This window comes from Teleopsis dalmanni, chromosome 2 (genome assembly GCF_002237135.1).
Source record: "Teleopsis dalmanni isolate 2A chromosome 2, ASM223713v2, whole genome shotgun sequence".
Classification (NCBI taxonomy): domain Eukaryota; kingdom Metazoa; phylum Arthropoda; class Insecta; order Diptera; family Diopsidae; genus Teleopsis; species Teleopsis dalmanni.
In genome coordinates this window covers 29,646,750-29,663,528 of record NC_051847.1, presented here as the reverse complement: position 1 = coordinate 29,663,528, position 16,779 = coordinate 29,646,750, and the positions used below count along the sequence as shown (strand labels likewise).

The 16,779-nt window shown below is 28.7% G+C and overlaps 1 protein-coding gene across 3 annotated transcripts in view; it reads right to left on the bottom strand.

Moving 5' to 3' along the window:
* Window positions 1-16,779, bottom strand: part of LOC119678786 (cAMP-dependent protein kinase type II regulatory subunit) — a 113,457-nt gene that overhangs the window by 8,076 nt on the left and 88,602 nt on the right. For all 3 annotated transcript variants that reach the window (XM_038090843.1, XM_038090841.1, XM_038090842.1), the window contains 4 exons: window positions 5,135-5,313; window positions 4,751-4,851; window positions 2,470-2,565; window positions 122-269 (listed from right to left, as the gene is read on the bottom strand). In XM_038090843.1, coding sequence (XP_037946771.1) covers window positions 122-269; window positions 2,470-2,565; window positions 4,751-4,851; window positions 5,135-5,313 — 524 coding nt within the window. The remainder of the gene's footprint in view (window positions 1-121; window positions 270-2,469; window positions 2,566-4,750; window positions 4,852-5,134; window positions 5,314-16,779) is intronic.

The following is a 16,779-nucleotide window of genomic DNA, read 5'->3' as shown; positions in this document are numbered from 1 at the left end:
TCATCATATATCGAAGAGAAAATATTTTTCTACACTTATATTACATATTTACAAAAGCACATATTCTTCTAACAAAAAAAAGTACTTTTTGTACTTTTTAGTACTTTTATGTAAAACTCACCTGCAACGCCTTCAGCATAGGAACACTGTCCAGCAGTGATTCATACATTTTTCGCTTCTTGAATGCGGATTTCAATAGAATGCGACGGAATGTCTGCCGATCCATGGCCCACAGCAAACCTTCTGTTTCAGCTTGAATAGTAGCGGCTCTAAAAAGTATACAAAAAGAAAACAGTTTTTAAATACTTTTTCTAATAACTGAGCACTTTTTTTTTTTGTTTGTTAATTTTTTGAAAGCAGATTTTAACCGAAAAAATCCTCTTTAGTAGTGCCCACGACATACACGTGCACAGTGTGTAGTTTAATATATGCGACGTTGTTAGGGCGCAGATAACATTTAGGTGGCTGTTTCATTTTTATTTTTAATTTTTTACATCCTTTTCGAAAAAAAAGGATTTCACACACCAGTGCACACTTGTTGCACGATTTTTTATAAACAGAGCAGAGCATCCATCCGCCTTTTTTAGAAGCCTTTCAAAACAGCCTTTCGAATGAAAGGTAACAAAGGTAGAAGGTGAGTGAATAAATGACAGCTTGAATGACTACAACTAAACCCTACAAAACTACGTTTATTATTTACTTCTATATACACACATGCATATATACGAGTATATAGTACTTTCCTTTATATATAACTTTTTTATAAAGATTTTTTTTTTTATTTTATTGATAAAATTCATTCTAAAAAGGGAATTTTTAGATTTTATTTCTTTAAATAAACATGTGTTGTCAAAATATCTCTTTAGGATTTTAAATATGAATAAACCTAGGGTTTCTCTCTACATAATTTTATAATTTTTTTCAAGCATTTTATAAATTACGAAATCTTTTCTGACTTTAGAAAATAACAAAATATAATTAAATCTTAATTACTACTTCTTATTAAATTAAAATAGAGCAAACGAAATTTTCAATATAAAAAAAATAGGTAAATTCAATAATAATATATAGGTCTCATCTCAATAATGTGGGCTTAGTAATTAATCATTCATCTCACCCGTTCGACTCGTGGAGTAACATAAGCATTACAGTTTCAGTATCATGTTCCTAGATCAGGTTTTATACATAAAAAAGAATATATAAATCATGCAACAAATAATACCTCTTCAAAAGAATAATATTGAAATTTAACAATTAAAAATAAAAATATAATTAATTAATTCAATTATTCTACAGCTGGGTTATGATTTCGTTCTAATATAAACACAGCAAATGAATTTGTCAATAAAACTTTCAAAAAAAAAAACAAAATTCCAGAAAAATGTGCGAATATAAAAATCAAGTACGACTTTAGGTGAGTTGGTTAAGGTGCGCTGACTCTGAGCTTCAAATTAGGCGGGGCACGAGTTCAGCCCTTGGTACTTGCAGTCTCAAAAAATTATTTACGAATAATTAAATGCAAGGAATATTTCCAAGATCACTGATGATGGGTATTTGGCAATATCCGAAACAGCTGTATGGTCAGCCAAAAATTCAATTAATTAAAATAAGATAAAATTAATTTTTGTTGTTGTAGTTCACGACTGTTCTAAAAATCTCTTTATTAATCATTTTATTAATTATATTGATAAACAATGTTAATTGTTACTATATAATGTTTGAATCATGTTAAAAAAAATAATATTAATAGTCCTGAATACACTGGATTGCTCTTTTAGAATAATTTCCTTTGTGCTTCAGTCCACAACAGATGAATTTCAATGGTTGAAAATTCGCTAAAGCGAACTGTACTTAGTTGTTGTATAGAATACATGTGTATAAGAACTCAATTATAAAGAAATCGATCAATCATCAAAGACGTCAGAAAGATACAGACATACGTGTAAACCGAACAATCAAAACGTTTGACTATTATTGAAGCTATTTAAAATAAAAACCGTAAAGTATATTTAATGAGATTTTGCGTACATGTCTTTAAGACTGGATACGTCCATGTCTTGTATGTTTATAAGAAGTCAATTAAAAAAGAATCGATCAATCTTCGAAGACGTCAGAAAGATGTAGACATATGTGCAAAAAAAAAACGATCTTTAAAATATCTTTAATGATATTTTGCGTACATTTCTTTAAGACTGGATGCGTTTATGTCTTGCACAATATCCGTGTTCTATTATAAATGTAACCTTATACCGTAATTGTTTCTAGTTATTTTATTTACAGTTTTTTTGTACTATATATTATATATTCTGTTTGAGGCGTTAGTTATATTATAATATAATCATGCAAACGTTGTGCTCATAGACAATACTATAAAATTCAATTAATTAAATAATAAAAAAATTATGTTGTTGCAATTCTTCTCTGTTGAAAAACTCTCTATATATATAATAGATATAAAGTTTTAATTACCTCGGCATATTATAGAGCAGAGCCAGTTCACCGAAATTACCACTGTTGTTATAGGTGTGAACATGATTGTCATTTACTATGACTTTATAGGTGCCACTGTAAGAAAAAGATGAATATTGTTTTTATTAAATAAATAATTACTTATTTTATTATTTATAATAAAATTCTACATAACAATATATCATATTTAATAATTCTAAATTGGTTTACATTATTTCACTGCAACACAAAGTACTTTAAACTCAAGATATCTAAATGATGTAGAAACCGTACGCAAAAGTCGACTATACATTTAATACATGTTAATGACTCTATATATACTAGACTAGAATATGTAGGTCACTTTACAGTTGAGAGTATCGTAAAAAAAATTACAGAATGAGCAAAAAATTGGAAAAAATCACACAATTCATCGAAATGTGCTAAGGGAAGAGAAGAAAGATCTAGACGCAACTAATCTAAAACGGAGAGCTATCTAATGACAATTCAATTCGGGTCAGGAGTGAGAGCTTGGACGCATATTTTACGAGAAGCATATGGCATTGATGGCTAACTTATAAGGGATCATCCCTGAAGTAATGCAAAAACGGTTCTGAGGGGATAAATCCAGCAAAAGAAGAGGAGGTGTTTTAGTTCGTATATTACAAAGTAGGAGTCGGACACAATATTCCGGCGAAGGTTGGTTTGACGGTATATAAAGCATTCCACCTCTTCACCACCAAAAAAAAAAATATATATATACTAAACTATTGTATTACACCATATTATATACATATTATTTATATATATATTTATATAGTTGTATATTATATATAATTTATTATTTATATACCATTTAATATATTTAAAAATATATTTAGTTATAAAATAACTAAACATTTTAATTTATTTAAAATGAAATGGTAACAAGACTTTTAGTTTAACTAAAATTCTTAATACAAAATCTTAATCTTAATTAACAAAATAATTAATTCAAAGCAAACATTTTACTAAAAAATCCCCAGCTGCACATAAATTGTATTTAAATTGATTTATTAAATTAATTATATTAAAAAAGTAATCTCCTATTTCTTAATTTTTGAATATCTTTCGTTCGCAATTGGCAGTGTGCCATGAAATTCTCATTATAAACAATAAAAAATTCTGCAGAAGTGAAGCACAGATCCAAGGCGTGAAGTGCTCGGAAAGACAGACGAAATTTTGTTCATTACTGAAAAATTTCTAAACATTTTAAATGCGACGTCCGACAATCTTCGGGGATGTGCGTTATTAGGTTTGCTGCACGATTTCTAGCACTAAATTGTGTAATAAATATGAAGAAAAAAAATTGACTAAATTAAATTAAAACAAAAAATAAATTTAAGAGAATGCCACCACTAGGGCGAATGAAAATGCAGTGAAATCTCTGAGGTGAAGTGAGATAAAACGAAAATGATAACCTGAGGAGCGACAGAATCTTGAATATTAACTTTCGATTTCTTTCAAAAGATCTACGAATCTAAGTGGCGCTAATTTTAGATAAAATTGTGATGTAATATTGCACATTAAAACCATTTAATTTTATATTTATAGCGCAGAGATATGCAATATCTTTATTTTAATTTAAAATGCTTTTAAAAGCAACTCATTGAATGAATAAATTAAGGAAAAATTGGATAGAAAGCAATTGTAGTTTATAATCATAATCACCGTGATAACATGATTGAGTCACTTAAAAAAAATAAAAAATAAAACACTTTAAATAAAGAAAAGTATGAATTTAAAGACACGTGTATATTAGGCCAATTTGTACTACCATCCAAACAAGATGGCTCTGTCGTAGAAAATAAAATCTTAACACTACTTGGATGCAGATGAAATTGTAGACACGTTCTTTGCAACTGTCTATAATTAAAATATGCTCAGCGGAAGATATTGTGGTTTTTATTCAAAATTCGAATGCCTTGTTTTCACTATGTCATTTTAAATGACAATTATAATTGTCTGGTGTGTCAAATGCGTTTTCATTATATGACAATACGAATATGACATCATATGACTATCCGCTTTCATCTTACTGACAATATTTGACATTGAAAATGACTTAATCATTAGTGGTTGCTGTTATTTAAATTAATCTGCACTTTTTTGAAAACCTATTACACTAGTCATCTCTATTCTATATAATAAAAATGATATATACATGTATATGCTACAATATTATTTAAGTTTTTATTTTTTATATATAAATTATTACATTTGTAGACTATTATAAATTTATGAATAAATAATTACAACTTACGTCTCAATTATATAGAAATTGTCACCATCTTCACCCTGGCGGATTATGTATTCATCAGGCTGTACACGCCTTTCGAACATAGCGTCCAAAACTTGATTCATCTGAAAACAATTTGGATATTTAATATTTATTTCCAGCTACTTTTACTATCAACTTAAAATATTAAAGCTTAATAATAAGCAGATATAGAAAGCCTCACACAATAATCGACAATAAATCGTGTTGACTGGTCTTGAAACAGCAATAACTTCAAAAAATAAATGCTTTACTATCATATTCCAATAATAATATAATGATAATAATAATATTTAAAACTTATTTTAGAAATGCAAATTTATTTTAAATATTCTTTTCTAATAAAATTTCTCAAAAGTAATAACATACCTGTTCTTTATCCAGTGAACGAAACAGTAGAACATTCTTAACGGATTCAATAAGACGTATACGCTGCTCATCTGATTTAGGGAATACAGCGGTTGCACCCTCATCATCGTCTTCGTTTTCGGGATCATATGCTTCAGCAAAAACGGATTTACGACGACCACTGAGCTGAATAGGTGGTTCTAGAAAAAAAAAACGAAAAGATAATGTATTTTTACTGTAAGATAAATATATTTTTTAAATATATTATATTGTATAAATAAAATACTTTTTTATTTAATATTTATTAGGGTGTAATCATAAAATTCATAAGATAATTATGTTTATATATTCGTTAGTGTGACAATTAAATATTAGGTATATATTGAATTATTTACTTTATTATTTATATACAAAATTTGATCAACTCAAACAATAAATTAAGTTATTCTATTCTTGATATTCCTTTACATTAATTTTTTTGATGTGTTTCGGACATCAGCAGTATCCCACAATACTGCAATATTTGGTTTGCGTTCAATGGTGTTAAGTGACATTAAATAGTTGTGTGGAGTTCCACTTTTTGATTGTAGTTCCAATTATACTAGATGTTATTCTAGATGTGATTCATTCAACAAATTTTGTAACTCTAAACAACAACATCAAATCAATCAATAAGCACTCGTACTAAGCTCCGAATATTTAACTCGAACGTCAAATCAACGTTGTTCTACAGATGCGAAACGTGAAAAAACACCTCGTTTATTCATTCCCGCATCCAAGTATTCATAAACAAATGCTTAAGAAGAATACTGAAAATATTGTGGCCGGAGCACACATCCAATACTAATCTTTGGGAACGCACAGAACTAATACAAGCTGCAAAAAAAAAGAAGTAGAAGAAGAAAATGGTAGTTGATTGGCCACATGCTTAGGAAAACAGCGACCTGCATATCAATGCAAGCCCTACGGTGGAATCCACAAGGTAGCTACTAGCCTGGAGGCCTAGCTAAAACATGGCGAAAAAACGTGGACTAGGAGCTTAAAGACGCACAGTACTCCTGGAACCAAATTACGAGAGCAGCAGGCAACAGAGTAAGATTTAGAGGAATTGTTAAGGTTCAGTGCTTCACTAGCAGAGATGGAGAATTGAGTAAGTGGACAACAACATATGAGGCTAATCCCAAGAAAACACATATCTTATCTCCACCTATGCTGCTTCTACTTGAGAGAAGATAAGATATTTTAGTACTTAATAGAAATTGACTTTATTGCTGGTTTGAATCATGCGGCCTGTATTTTAAATTTTAGTTCAGATGCAGTCCGCTGCAATTAACTCGAATTAAAAGTTTCGTTTTAAAAACATGCAAAGTTGCAAAAAGCTTTCTAAATTATTTCTTTCATAATTCAACTTTAAATTAAATGGTAATTAAAGATAATTGGAAAATCTGATTATAAGTAACTAATGACTTAATCGAAAGACTCACAGTTCAATTGCAAACATTTTACGGTACTTGAATCTCCACAATTGGCAAATTATAGTCAATTGACAAAATATAATTTCTTCCATGAAATTATGCAGAAATATGGAAAAATACGAAAGTTTTAAACAACCAAAAATTAATATTTATTTATTATACATTTATACAAATTCTTTACATATTTATTCTTTACATATTCGTATATTTATGTCTTCACGTTTATATATGGTATACAGTTGTATGACTGCAATACTATATATCAGACATTTGGATATGGAGCCAATTTTCAGGGTTTCATGACAAAAATTCGCATATTTTGCTTACATCAAATATTGATGTGCACATGTGGATGCTGCAGATACATTTCCAACTACTCTCGCTTGATGATGATAATTTGCATCAGTGAAATGTAATATTTTACAGAATAAAAGTCAAAAACCAAAACAAATGTCACGATTTTTATTATTTTTTTTTTTCTTGAATGGAAAACATACAAAAGTATAACAGTAGTAAAAGCTCTCCGAACGAAAAGTATTGTGAAGCATTGCCTGTATCTGAATGAATATACGCTACTTGATGTACCTCATCCAACGCACGCAACATTGGCTGGTGGCTGGCAGCATTGGTAGCTTTGGCCTCCTGATATGCAAATGCATAAACGTGCATTATTTCACAATATGGATGCAAATATGTTGATCCAATTATGCAATGTTGTGTGCTGTCAAACACATAAAGCCCGCTTTTGGCTTTGCTCCGCCGCATTGTACGCCGCAAATACAAGTAAAGATGCCGCAAAATGTTGCACCGAACTGCACACTCGAAACATGAGACTTAAATTGCCAGTCAGACGAATAAATAAAATTGCAAATTTATACAGAAATTGGTATATGGATAGCTACTTCCCCACTCGACATCAAGCCCTCAACCAAATTAAAAGGTAAGAGCTTCACTTACAAACATTTTAATTCATTTTCGATTTTCCATTTCATCAATTTTTAAGTTTCTACTGCTTTAAAACAAAATTATATATGCTAAATTTAATAAAATAAAATAAACTAATTTAACGTGAAGTTATAATACTTCATGTTTTTATTTAAAAGTTTTAATCAAAAGATTGAATTCACAAATGTACTTCACAAAATGATTTTAAAAAATTTTATATTAATGGATGCTTTGTCATTCTCTGAAACTATCTTTTTCGTTTAAGGTTGATATCACTTCAAAAATAATTTACACCTTTCAGTTTTACATCAATCGACCCCCCCTTTTTTTATTAACGCTCGCGGTTGATGGCTACTTTCATCTTAATGGCTGACGAGATATAAACTTTTGTCAGGCTTCATTCTGTGAGTCTGGCTAATCTAATGTCATTAGTGTATATATGTAGAAATTTGCTATGCTCCACTTACGAGAGAAGGACAGCGTTAAAAAAAAATACAGAAAAAAAAGTTTAAAAAAGTTTATATTAACACAACTATATGTGCGAATATGAAGAGTCAGAATATTAATTAATATCGGTGCAGAGCACTGCGATCATAGCTGTTCTTTTGTGCTGCTTACTGGCCGAACTTGAACAGAAGACACCGCCCTTCGAATTGAGTTCAAAAAGTCATACTGTTGAATACATTCTGTTATCAAACAGATATAGAAAATCCCGGCTCAATAATTTTCTATAAATCAGGATAATGAATACTTTATCATGAGTTTCATGATTTATCAAAAGGATAAATAAAAGATAAAAACAAAACAATCACTGCAATGCAAATAGAAATCCAAACAAGATAACGAAAAATGCGACTGGAGTTTTTTCAGCTGCTACTACAATTGTCTCTTAGTTCAGAATAAGTAAGAACAATCACACATAATGCCATTAGACATTAAAACAGCGTAGATACGAGAAATACGATTAGTGGTCTCATCTAATTATAAACAAAAACGTTATTCTGTCTTCAGCCATATTAGATAACTTGCCAACAAAATCATCTCCATTCTACTGAGGAGGGACACCTTAACTCAGTTATAAGAATAAACTAACTCTTCGACCTAGAGGTTAACGAAAGTGTCACAGCAATAGCGACTTCTTGTGACATTTTTCTAATATATAGCTTGTTGTGGACTAATTCAATTTACAATAAGTTCAGTTTAGGTCTACATAATTAACCTCCCGATTTTTGCGAAATTTTCTACAGATTTATAGCTATTGATTCCTCTATGATCAGGTAACAAGCACAGCAACACCCTATACTATGCTTTTAGGTGCTTCAGCACATCATAGCAGTCAATCAAAATTCTATAAGAAAACTTCCCAAAGGGTAATGCTTTAATATTGCTTAACAGTCCGTGTACATACAGTTATGGGGATCTTTCAATTTATATACATATATACACATATACACATATCATACACATATTCATATACATATATTGTATTATTTGATGATTATTTAGAATTTTTCATTTATAGCTGCTACAAAGACAATTACTTATGCAGACACTTATCGTCTTAAAATTTTGTCCGTTTATGAGAGAAAACAGTGCTAAAGAGCTTAAGTTAACCGTCATAATGATAACAGAATTTTGATTTAGAAGGAATATTTAACAAGGGTAACCGTTCAATATGGGTATATGTTCAACAGGTGTATCCGTTCAATAGGTGTATATGTTCAACAGGGGTATATGTTCAACAATGGTATCTATACAAAAGTGATACCTGTTCAACAATGGTATTCCTTCTACTGGCATACCAGTATATCAGGAGTAACCATTTAATATGGTGGCACTGGGTTCAAACATTGGAACCCAGAGTCACAGTACGAACGAAGTGTCTTTTAGGAAACTTTTCACGGTATGTGATTATATCCTCTTTTTTTGTATAAATTTATGAGAATGAATTAAAAATAAATATTTTTACAATAATCATTTTTTACTTAAATAACATAAAATATATAAAAGTGCTTGAAAGATTTAAGCATATGTTGTATTGAGAGCTCAGTCCCCATTAAAATATTTTCTGAATAAATTGAAAAATATTTTTAAAATTATTTAAATTTATGTAAACCATTTAAGTCGACCTAATACGAATTTTCCACTCAAACCGTGTAAATGTTTCGATGGGGAAAAGTGAAAAATGCAAATTTATATGCATTTTATTTCCCATCGAAAGAGTACTCCCCCTTTTCTCATTGTGTGAACAAATTTTCTGATAAAAATGAACAAACTGAATGGAGCTTTTAATCCGCAGACCAATGATGTGCACAGTACTCTGAATAACATATCGGAAATTCGCAGAATAGATGGTCAGAACGACTTGTAAAAATGCAGATAATAAAAAAAATGTTAGTAAATAGAAAAAATAATTTGATTCACATTTTATAAACAAAAAATTAATTTTTATTTGTACTTGAGTATTGAACTACACCAGACTATACATAATTGAACAAAAAATGATACAGAGAGGATGTTTGTATATATTTGAAATAAATAAAAAAATAATTTCAACGCACATCACTATATAAAGTTAATAAATAAGTAAATAAGAAACATTATTAACGAATAGTTTTTAATTCAAAAAATTTTGTCAACATTTCCTGTAAGTAGATTAAGATACCATACATATTAAGGAAATCCCAAAAAATGTTTTATTCTTACGTATGAATTATGTGATACACATTTATTTATGTTCAATGAAATGCAATTATAAAATATCTAATAAAATTTTATATAATTCGAAAGATATTACTCATACACATTGTTTAATTTTTAATATCTCTTCATATAGTACACTACATCTAATCGTTTGTTTAGAGCAAATAATTTATATTATAATTTGTAGATACATCTATTATACACTACCATATAAAGCAATAATACACTATTATCTATACTATTATATACTGCGCTTTATTGGAAAAAGACATTACTTACGCTAACAAAGTTCAAGTCTTCAAATCATTAAGGCTATTGGTCTCTAGGCTCTAGTGCTATTCAACTAGATAAATACCAGTGGGAGGTATTAGACCATAACACAACGCGAGCATATAAGCGGTCGGATATATCACTCCACATTCTCTAAAATCAGTAGATATTAAAGTCTTTTTAACTCTTATTTAAAATTTTCTAGTCAACTGGGGCGATTTCCGTTATGATCCCAGTGAATAATCTAAATTCAGATTTCGGATCTACTTAGACTGAGAAATCTGTCAATGGCTTTGTTGTAGGAATTGGTCCGGACAAATAATACATATTCGTAATTTTCGAGTACTGATGCAGTCATTCCCATGAAAAAAATTAGAGCTTCATAACTGACCCTTCCCATCGAATCTCTCAATGTTACTCTAGTGATACTAGATTTCGTAGTATAGACTTGAACAAATTTACTAGATATTATTCTATATATACGAATGTTTTGATATGTTAGTGTTATCGTATAAGACATTCTATAATAGAAATTTTAATTGGATATACTTCGACTTCAAACACTTTTAAAAATTTTCAGAATGTCCAATATAAACCATACAGAGTTATTTAGAGTTATTAATATGACTCTAAATAACTACTAATTTAAGTAGTTAGTTTTGGCTTTGTGAAGGTTTGCAAATTCAATATTTAAGACATATTTAGATACATACATATTTTAAATGTATTAAAACGTGTTTATATTTAGATCTACAATCTTTTCAATACGAAACAATTTATTATATGCCATTTTATTATAGAAAGTAATATTAAATATCATTTAATGCTATGTAGACGCATTTCATTATAAAAAGTAATATACAATAGCATTTAATGCTATATACAGGCATTGAGAAAATTACACAAAGTAGTGATTATTTTAAGACTAATAATTATAAAACAGGTATTATTTACTTGTATATTACTGTGGATTAATGAAATTATTGAGATAAGGGAATATACATATAAATATTCGTTTATTTGTTAAAATAAATATTTACTTCTAAATAAAATGAAGAGTGTAATTAACATTACCTAGTATACGTTTATTTTGTAACTTTTAATGGAAATTATTTTGAATTATTTGAAAGAAAGCTATTTGTTTCCATTTTTCATTTCAAATTAATTTAATTAAAGGATATTATCTAATGCAATAAAGCTCAAACCGTTTATTAACATTTCAACAAATCTAAACTAATGTGGCACTAATGGAATCATAATTAATATCGAATTTGTACATATAATAATGTATTTTACACTATTACCATTTTAAATGACATAAGTTATAAAAATTTGTATCATGTCCATGCACAGATTTTTTGCTTTTATTCATTAGTAAATGTGCAAGGCTCCATAAGAATGATACTAACAAAATATTTCGTTCAACTAGTTCTACTCGATTTATTAGCAAGCCAGTCATTTGCTCAAGAGAATCAAAGTAATGTAGAACAATGGTTTAAGGAACGGATTCAAGATATTCAAATGGAACAGAGTTTCGAAAATATTCTTATTATTCGTCACAAACCAAATGACTGTTTTCTGGAGAATTTACCAAACATTTTGGAACAACCAATATGGCTTTCTGGTGACAATAATACTTTCGATTTGAAACAGAAATTCAACAGCGAAGTTTTGGCACTGGTATGTCAACAGAAGCAGTTCGATATACTCCAATTGGAATCTTTAGCTATAAATCTTAATAACATACGTCATACACGTATCATTATTTTGGCAAAAGATTTTTCTCAACCAAAGGATTTATACGAACCACTCATGAGGTTCTGTGAAGAAAATCAATTCACTAATGTGATTATTTTATTTCAACATTTAATAAAAAAACAAATATTCTACAGATATATTCCATACCCAAAATATCAAGTAATAGCACAATCATTTGAGAGAGCAAAAAAAATATTCCCGCAACATTGGTTAAATTTTCAAGGAAAAGTCTTATATACTTTACCAGAACAATATGTACCTCGTAGCGTGCTGTATATGGATCCTTATGGACAACAAAAGTTAAGTGGTTACGTAGCAAAGTTAATACAAGTATATGCCAAAACATACAATGCTTCACTACAATTTTTCTTTCCGCTTAATGTTCAACAATTTATTCACTCGACTGTTATAAAGGAGTTTGTTGCGAATCGATCTTTGGATTTGCCGATATGTGTAGCAGGCCTTAAAACTATTCGTAGTTTTCATGAACTATCATATCCTATTGAATTAAGTTCGTTACTAACAATGGTTCCGACTCAAGGCTCAATATCCACAAAGAATATATATGTTGTAATTTTAGAAAAGAAGTTGGTAATTGCACTTATCTTTATGATTATCAGTTTTTCAGTACTTTTCACCATTGCCGATAATAAGATAACTTTCAAAACCGGAAAACATTTGAAAATTGAATTCATAAATTTGATATTAAACGATAAAGTACTACCAGGAATTTTAGGACAATCTTATATATTGCATACCAACCCTAAACCGGCTCAAAAGTTTCTATATTTTTCAATATTTGTATTGGGTTTAACATTGAATACATTATATGCAGCTCACTTGAAAACTCTTATCACAACTCATCCATCGTTGAGAGCAATAACGAACTTCGATGATTTAAGAAATCTTAATTTATACCTTTTGATGGATAAAGCAGATGTAAAATTAACAGACGATACAAACGGACCAGAAATTTTGAATAAAGTACGGGATATGATAGAAACCACAAATACGAAAACATTCCGAACGCAACGTGGGAATTTCAATACCTCTTATGCATATACAGTACCCTCACCAATATGGAGAGATTTAGAAGAACAGCAACATTTCTTTACTCGTAAACTTTTCTTTACACCAAAATTAATGTTGCTGATAGCAATGACCCATTATGGTGTCCCACTACCGAAAAATTCTGTACTTAAGGAATCATTTGATTTATATATACATCATGTACATGATGCGGGTCTTTTACAGTATTGGTACGGGTGCACATTTCGAGATATGGTATCAGCAAAAAAAATTTCTATCACCGACAGATCTGAAATAGAAAGATTTAAGAACTTGGGAATGCAAGATTTGTATTGGATATGGATATTAATTGGATGTGGTTATATGTTGAGCACAATAGTTTTTTTAATAGAACTATTTATTTGTTCAGTTAAATCGAAAGCAATAGTAGTGCAAGTGTCTTAGAAAATAAACTTATTAAATTTATTTTTGAATTATGATATTAAAAATTATTTTTGTTCTAAAGTAATGAAATGCTTTTGCAATGTTTTTAATTAAAATATTTATATTTAATAAATGATGGATATGAATACTGAAATTTTGATATGAAGATATGAAGATTAAAAATATACATTTACTTATGAAAAACGACAGGTTATCTTAGGTTCAAGTTTAGAAATTCTGTACCATGAATTAATTTTGTATTAATTATGGAATTTTGATTACTTGGGGAAATATTTTTATTATAAATTCTTCTCTAGACAAGTTCTTTTCTTCACATTATACTCCCAGCCCAAAAATATGCGACAGCGATATTTTAGCAAGTATTGCAATATCCATATATAGTTAAATATTATCGTAAAAAACAAATTATTTTGATATAAAACAGAGATAACTAACAGTATGCTTCAGCATTTACAGTAATATAGAAGACTAATCTTTATTATTATACCATGGAAAAACAGATATGCAAAAGCATCGATTTTCGGAGCAACGATTTCTTGTTCCATCCGGTTTCACTAAGAACAAGTCTATATGTGATTTACAAACAGCTAGATTAACATACGTATATGCATTTATTGCTTCATCTTCTACTCCTAAGAACAGGTATATGTGTCGCTTACTGCTAATCAGATAAACATAATTTAAACTTCTCATTTGAGGCATTATTCCTTAACATATAGTGACTCGAAATTCTTTTAGACTCGAAATAAAAACTTGATTTAAAGGTTTAGAATCAATTTTTTATTGGAATCTTGTCATATATCTGTTATATGTAATCATTTTGGCTTCAAAATTACTTGAATATAGGCGATATATAATAAATTTATACCGCAGAAAGAAACTTTTTCATATAATAGAGAGATAATAACTAAAAAATTTCGATCTTCTGGAATTCACCTCCGTAGACTTTTAACGTACAGGGAGGATGGGCACGAAAATGTTTTTGTTTTAATAAATTATTGAGTTTCGTTAAACAGAAGATATGAACTATATAAAAAACAAATAGATATACCAGAATATCTAGAAATATATATTTTAGATATACTAAACTGATCATATTTTCTATTTTTTTCGTTAAGGAAATTTTTAATTTATTTCTACAAATTATTACAGTTCCTTTTTAAAATGTTTAAATTACAATTTTATTATAAATATTTGTACATTATTTCAATGCTTACCCACAAATAAATTGCTGGACACTGTAGAAGCCATAATTATGACTTTGGTCTACTGAGTACTGTCTTTCTCTGAAAGAACACACGTAATCTCTTTTATATATCGAACCGTAAATTAGCCACAAACTGAATTTCTTAACTAAAATTTGGTAAATTTCACTTACAGTTTAAATAAATAACTAAGTTCAAAACTGATGTCTTCACCAAAACTTTTGAAACTTGATTTTCATGTAAATAAAATTATTTTATATGAAACTGCAATATTAATTTAATGCAGATGAAACTACTATCCGTAATCTTTTTCTCTATTCTAGTATAGTTTTATGATATGCTTTAAAGTATTAGCATAATTTCAAATTTATTTTTTCATTTTAATTATATTTTTTAATAATAGTTTTGCTTTAACTCTGCACAAATAAATAAACTTCTTCAAATAAATCAAAAATATTTAATTAAATAATTGTAATAATCCTGCAACTTGAATACAATACACGTGTATGCAATCTCAAAAGATTTATTTCGAAAAATATTTTTTACATAATTTGCATATCCTTGCAAAAAAGTAGATAAACATAAAAGGAAAAAAAAAACAAAATAGTGGATTTTTAAGGACAAGTTGGAATAGAAAGACAAAAGGAAATAATTAAACAATAAAGTTATTACAGCAATAAATGTGCAATTTACAAGGAAGCACAAACCAGGAGCGTTTCTCTACAGAAGAGACACCAAGTAAGATGAAAAGGAATAAAAATGCAAATTTACTACCTCGAAGATAGCACAAATCAGTGAATGCATCACTCAAGGGTTAAGCATCATCACATCCCGCATTCCGGATGCTGAAATTATGTGTTAGCTTTCATTCAACATCCAACCTTATATTGCAGGTAAATTTTGTCGCCTTCATTTTCTTTATACTTCATTACGTGCTGAGGTGTCATTTTACGGGGAAAGACAGAACAATTCAAAAAATTAGTTAAGAATTTCATTTTGCATAAGATTGCAGAAAATTAGCTACAGTGACGTTTACTATTAAAACAACTTGCTAACAAGACGGTTAGAAATTGTAAGGGAGGAGGTGAGTCATTAGCAGTAATAATGTTAAGTAAAAAATATTTCAAGAAAAGCATTTCTAAGTAATTAAAGTGAAGAGAAGAATTTGTAAAAAATTATGCAATGATTTATAAAGAGAAAATTTTTTAAATATATATGAATTAGCAGATAAAACTCAATATAGAGTAGATAAATCATTTAAAATAATAATATGCTATGAATATTATTAAATATAGATAATAATCATAAATCATGTATAAAGAAAATTAAAATTGAAAATTTTTCTCCTCCTCCTATTCAAGAAATAATTTATTACTTATTGCATATTTCAAAACGTTTTTATATGCCATTAAACATAAAAATATTTTTATTGCATATATTTAGGAGCGGAAAGTAAATGATATGTAGCGTATGAGTTCTATTCTCCCCTAAGAGTATGCACTAAAATATTTTTATACAGAATTTTAAGTTTTAAATTAGTTTTTACATATTTTTATATATGAGCAGGAGAATGAGTGTATATAAATAATTATTGAGAAAAAATAACAATTTTTTACATGCTAAAAACTCGTAAAGAGGCTTAAAATAACTAATAGTTCAATCCACTTTCAATAACCATGCAAGTTATTGAGACTATAAAACATCAGCTGTATTAATGCTCTAAAAACTCATATCATTCTTGCTCAATACCTACAGTTCACTGAATAAACTTCCTTCAAGTAAGCTCGTAAGCTTTATTTAAGACATGATGGTTATTAGTCTAAGATGTACTTTTAGA